Below are 5,652 nucleotides of genomic sequence, written 5' to 3'. Positions count from 1 at the left end.
TGTATATTTAAACGATCTAGGAATGGGAGGCAGCAAATTAAAAAACCAAAAATAAAACAAACATCTATCACAGCACACACCAATTGCTCCATTTCCTTAGCACTGAATTTAAAACCAAGATAGTTCTTATCAGGACCATCAACTTTCCTTCATCTTCATTAAAAAATAGAATTTAAAATACTCTGTTTTTCACCACCGACAAAATTCCTTGTCCAGGTGTAAAAGAGAGCGTTAGCAGCTGAGCGTCTGGAAAGGTCTCAGCAGCAGCTGCTTCCCTTGTAAAGAGTCCGAATAATCAATAAAATCTTGAGTTTAGAAAAGCACCACTTCCACTGAAAGGAAAGACTAATTCCCCAAGCAAGAGCTCAGCTTTCTACTAGGTTCATTCAAGCCTACTCGTCTACTAAATAGCTTTTGTTTATTAATTAAAAAAAAAAAAACTTTAAAATGCTTTGAAAACAACCAGAAAAAAAATGGGATCCTTTAGCTTTTCACCTGGGAAACACCGGCTATTACATGACTCCAGGCGGGTTTCTCCTCAGCGCTGGGAGGCGCAGGACGGCGGTGTGGAGGCTCCTGCGCCTCGAGCCTCTATTTTTTCTCCTTTTTTCTTTTTTCTCCCTCTTTTCTCCGCGCCGTGGGGGCGGGGGGCACGCGGCCGTTGCGCGCTCGCGCCGGCCCTTCCCGCCCTTTCTGCGGCGCCTGCGCGCGGCGCCTCCCGGCAGCGCCGCCATCCGCGGGGGCGGCCATGGCGCACGCGCGCGGCGGCGCCGCCCCGCCCTGCAACTTCGTGGCGCAGGACAACATCTGGTAACGGCGCGGGGCGAAGGGGCGCGCGTGGGGCCCGGGCTGCCCACGCAGCGCAGCCGCCTCCCAGGGGCGCCAGAGGGGCCTGTCAGTTTTAGCTGACACAATCCAGGAGCGGGCGAGGAGGGAGCTGGGGCTACCCAAGCACCTGACACTTGTCCCTACCCCAAACCCTGTGGGGAAGGGGGAAAGGGCAGGGACAAGGTCCCCTCATCAGACCCGAGACAGCCAGGGAAGAGGACGGGGGGTGCCAGCAGTTACAGGAAAACGCTGTGGGGCTTTTGCTGCCTGAATCTTCTAAAAGGTGGCATAGCAACCGCCAGATCCTCCACGCACCCTTTCCTAACATAAGCATAATCCGGGAGGAAGTTTGAAACCCACTGGAAATATTTTCTCCTTACCTCCACGTCAGCCACCACCTTGCTGGTTTGAGGTAGAGGTCTAAAGCTCCCTCCTCAAGGCCTTTGCTTTGTTGACAAGTGTTGCTGGGCTTCGTTTTAGAAAGCTTTGTTTACTTTCCTTTCAAACATATCTCTTCGCTTCAGGAAAAAATACATTGCACGGGAGCTAGAAGCTGCAAAGAGATGGTCTCAGAATTGGGGATTTTTATCAACACCTCTCGAAGAGGTAAAACAGATTAGCATAGAGCAACACCTGAAACTTACTTAGACGGTTTACCCCGAATAATTAAATATAACTTCTGATTAAGCTATGTTTTATATCCTCGTCTGTACGCAAAAAGCGTGAAAGCGTAGAGGAGTACTGAGCTTGCTTTAGTAAGTCAGGTTCCTACTTAACAAATGCAGGACTTTCATGATGGCCTCAAAGTTCTAGTTTTCCTCAGAAAAAAATATAGCAAGTAGTAATTTATATGCTGTGCATATTCTGATATATTTCTCTTGATAAACATGACTTCCACTACTGCTAACAAGAACTAGATGCACATTGACAGGAAAATATTTCCCCTTTGTCTATCCATATGGTAGTTTAAAAATGAAGGGGAAAAGGTTCCAGCTAATTAAATTTTCAGTGGGGAAACTTACAGCAAACTAAAATATTTGAAAAGAGATGTCTGTTCTCAGTGCTTAGATAGTAGAATATAGTAGCAAATAATACTACATTTGAAATAATGATTTTTTTGTTGGATCAGCAGAGTCCCGACATAAATTATAAATAAGGTCTTGATCTACTTTGGTAATTTTGAACCACTCCCCCAAGCATCCAAGTTAGTACCTTTCAATCCTTGTACCTTCTAGAATTTCCATTCCGTTGTTGATAACATGGTCAGTTAAGTATATCAGTCTTTGCACTGTGCAAATAGAGCTACAGTTGGAAAGTATGACAGATTCTAAGCAGTGATTATATAGGAGAATGTATTTAGCATGTATTAATCTTTGGTTTGGGGTCATATAAATATATTTACAATCCTTTATAGGATGGATGATCTAATTGAAAGAGGTGGAATCACACTTTTAGCCTTTCAGCTAAAATTCATAATCAAATAAATTTCTAAAATCCAGAAGTAAATTACCTTGATTTCCAAATCACTACAGTAAGTTATCCTATTCTATATGGTAAGAGCAGAGTGTTTATCAGATAAAGCAATGAAGGGAATGGTATAGATATCAGACATTCAGATATATTTTTAAGGACAAAGTGTTCATTTTTTAATGTAGATATTCTGGTTTTAGTTGATTGAAGATGAGAAGAAAGAAAAAACTAAGCCCAAGATAGAGCTTCCAGCACATCTGCAGATTCGACCCGTGACACCTGTGGAAAAATATATTAAGGTTATAAAATCAGATTTTAAAAAATGCAATACAGTGGAATCTCTTAAGCAACCACCCAAACTCTAAAAATCAGTTGTTAATTAGATGTGGGCCTTTGAAGCATTGCTTGGGTTTCAAATGCAATTTACTTTGACCTTTAGTTAAAGGGGTTCATTTAGACAAGAAATTGCCTTTTGGGTATGGTTTTTAGTTCACAGAGCTTCCACCATACACAATAGTCTTTCTGTAAAGCACTTCCTCTCTACACTCCTGTGACATCCACTAACACCAAGTCAGCTGTACAGCTTAGCATACAGGAGTGTTCACAGTGTATGACTGCTGACAATCCCTCCTTCAAATATGTGCAAACACATCTTGCTTCAAGGCCCAGAATAAACTGATCTAGCAAATAGTGCTTTTAAAAAAAAAACAAACCAACAACAACAAAAGATTTTTCTGGCTTTAAAGCAGTCATTTTTGTTGTAATTTAAGTCCTCTGTAGTGGCGCAAATTAGATAGGCCAGGAAAAACTGGTTCTAATGAGCTCATTTATAATGGTTTGATATTATGGCATGTGATTTATATTCATAGTCAAAAAGTTTTACACACACAACTGGAACGAGCATGAAATGTAACACATGGTTTGATTTTTTTAAGTGTCCACCCTCAGAATCACCACTGAATGGCCACTGTACAATAAAGGCAGTTAAATCACTGACATAAAGAGGAACCTATTCATAAAGGCAAAAGCAGGATGTGGTTGCTATCAGAAAGGAAGGTTAGCCCACTTTGAGATGACCCAGGAAACAAGAGAATGGAAATTCCTGTTCGGTGAACTTTCCTTCAAAGGATTTCAGGGGTGGGGAAATAAGATGAGGTAATAAAAGCTTTCACTGAGATTAAATTGAAACAAACACTAGAGTCTGTGACAAGCATAGGAGAAGAGTGAAATGGCAGCACTTCTCCCACTAACGCCACTTGCTCTTGAGTTCTGTCACAAGCCTCAAATTTTAGTCAGTCACGCTGACCTCTGTTTCGGCACAATCCGGTTCCAAAGGACACAGCCAAGCACCAGCTGCTACAGCAGCAGGGGCAGCCTGGAGCATCCTGGAACAGAGCTCCCAGTTTCCATTTGGCCTTAGAATCTTTTCTTTTCACCAAGGAGAACACTCCTTGGTGAAGGGTTACAGATTCAGATTGAAATTTCTTAAATCATTATTCTGAAGGTTGTGCCTTTATCTACATTTACCTTCATGGTAACCGTCATCATAATGTGTTCTTCTGTCTCTGTTAGATTTATAATTACTTCTTCGTTGTCCCTTCCGCCAGATTACAAATGGGATATGATTTCCTTCATTATTCTGCTCAGTGGGTGGCACTTTTGGCCATAAAAATTATCTTTTCAGAAGAACTGCTCCACCTAAATATCATAAACATTTTTTAATCTTGGCCAAAGAACAAAGCGCAGCAGCTCTGGCAGGAGAACTGAAACATTGTTCTCTTGCTGTGTATTTCTCTACTGAGCAAGTCCCCAGATGCTGAAGTGATACAACGTGCCCACTGGAGATGATCCCGCCAAAGCAAGCACAGCAGTCAGCACACACAGGCTGCTGGCTTCTGTTTTGTTTCTTTTTTAGCTAGATTAGTTGCAGATTAACTTTGTGCTTACCCATCTACTAAAGCAGAAAGAAAGTGGAATGGATACCTAGTCCTTGATGCAAAAGCCATCTTGGACTATAATATCTGCAGCATTTGGCCTCAGAACTATTATTCCGTAGCTGTGTTACTACCAAATACATTGCAGCAAGTAGAAAATGCTTTGGTTCAAAGAAGTTATTTAGAATAAAAAAAATTATTATTCTGTAAGGAAAGAAGTCAAAACTAAAGCTTAGATTCTTCTCCTAATAAAGCAGCTGAAGAAATGTATTAACAAAATTATAGATGAGCATCCATAACCCAGATGTATTGAACATCTTAGCAACCTGCAAAAATGCTAATTTCTCTCTTATTTTTCTTTGCAATAAGAAGCAAAACTAAATATACTAACTTATACTACCAAATAGTAACAGTTTGTGTTAAATTTAAAACCACTATATTTAACACTGGAGCCTGAAGGAGAGTGTTGCACGACAGAATTATCACCAGCAACTTCTTAATCACTAAATCCTACATATTACTTTTATTCTAGGTTCATCCATCTCCTCCAGTACCTAAAACGACGCAGGGGTTTATTGGCTGGAGATCAGCTGTTCCTGAACTGGAACTTGAACATGGATATCAAATCCAAAGCTGCAAGGGCCGCTTTTTCAAGGACCTGAAGTGGCCATGTGAGCCCTCTGATTAATTTTAAGAAATAACAATTAGACATATAGATACATTTGTGTTCCTAAATAAATTAGCATACTAGAGTGAACTGTTGAATGTAAACATTTATGCCTTAAACACAATTAATATAAAAATCTACAATCATTTTGGTGACGTGTGAGTATCTTAATGTTTCATTTTACTTATTACTGTTTAAATCAACAGTAGTCAAGGTGCAAATATTTCTTTGCATTTACTTAAATGTAAAAATGAATAAACTTATTTTAAAAAAATCAACAGAACAAATATTACACTTAGTAGCATTAGCAGGTGGATGATTTTGAAGTATTTAGTGAGAATATTTAAAAACATGTTTTACAATAAAAGCACATTTTTGTAATTATTTTTCCCATGCAAACTTCCACTAAGGCTCAGTTTCACATCAACTTACTTAAACCAACACACCGACTGCCATGTTCCTGATAATGGCACCTTGCTGCTAATTTCCACTTCAGCACTTACCAGCATGGACTATGTTTTGTAGAATTAGTTTTCAGTCGGATCAATAGTCTGAACATGTCACTGTCCATCTACTCAAGTGCCAGGGCCTGCAAAAGAGACAGAATGTACAAGCACGGGGAGGAGATGGAGAGGGACAGAGGAGGAAGAGTAGCAGAAATAACAAATTAGCTACCACGAAACTGCATCCTTACATTTCAAAATAAGCTTTTTGCATTAGAAAAAAATCAACAAAGAAGTTACCTATTTTCCC

General features: G+C 40.2%; 1 protein-coding gene across 1 annotated transcript; it reads left to right on the top strand.

Annotated features, from left to right (window-relative positions):
* Window positions 1-748: 748 nt before the first annotated feature.
* Window positions 749-4,993, top strand: CIMIP1 (ciliary microtubule inner protein 1). Its single transcript, XM_088527792.1, has 4 exons — window positions 749-810; window positions 1,353-1,434; window positions 2,499-2,597; window positions 4,765-4,993. Exons 1-4 carry the CDS (start codon window positions 749-751, stop codon window positions 4,918-4,920), a joined length of 399 nt encoding a protein of 132 aa, XP_088383918.1. The 3' UTR covers window positions 4,921-4,993.
* Window positions 4,994-5,652: the final 659 nt, after the last annotated feature.

Source organism: Tinamus guttatus, unplaced genomic scaffold (assembly GCF_059628265.1).
Source record: "Tinamus guttatus ecotype Peru unplaced genomic scaffold, ASM5962826v1 Tinamus_guttatus_pri_ptg000027l, whole genome shotgun sequence".
Classification (NCBI taxonomy): domain Eukaryota; kingdom Metazoa; phylum Chordata; class Aves; order Tinamiformes; family Tinamidae; genus Tinamus; species Tinamus guttatus.
The sequence above is the reverse complement of the archived record's forward strand: the minus strand, read 5'-3'. Positions and strand labels throughout refer to the sequence as shown.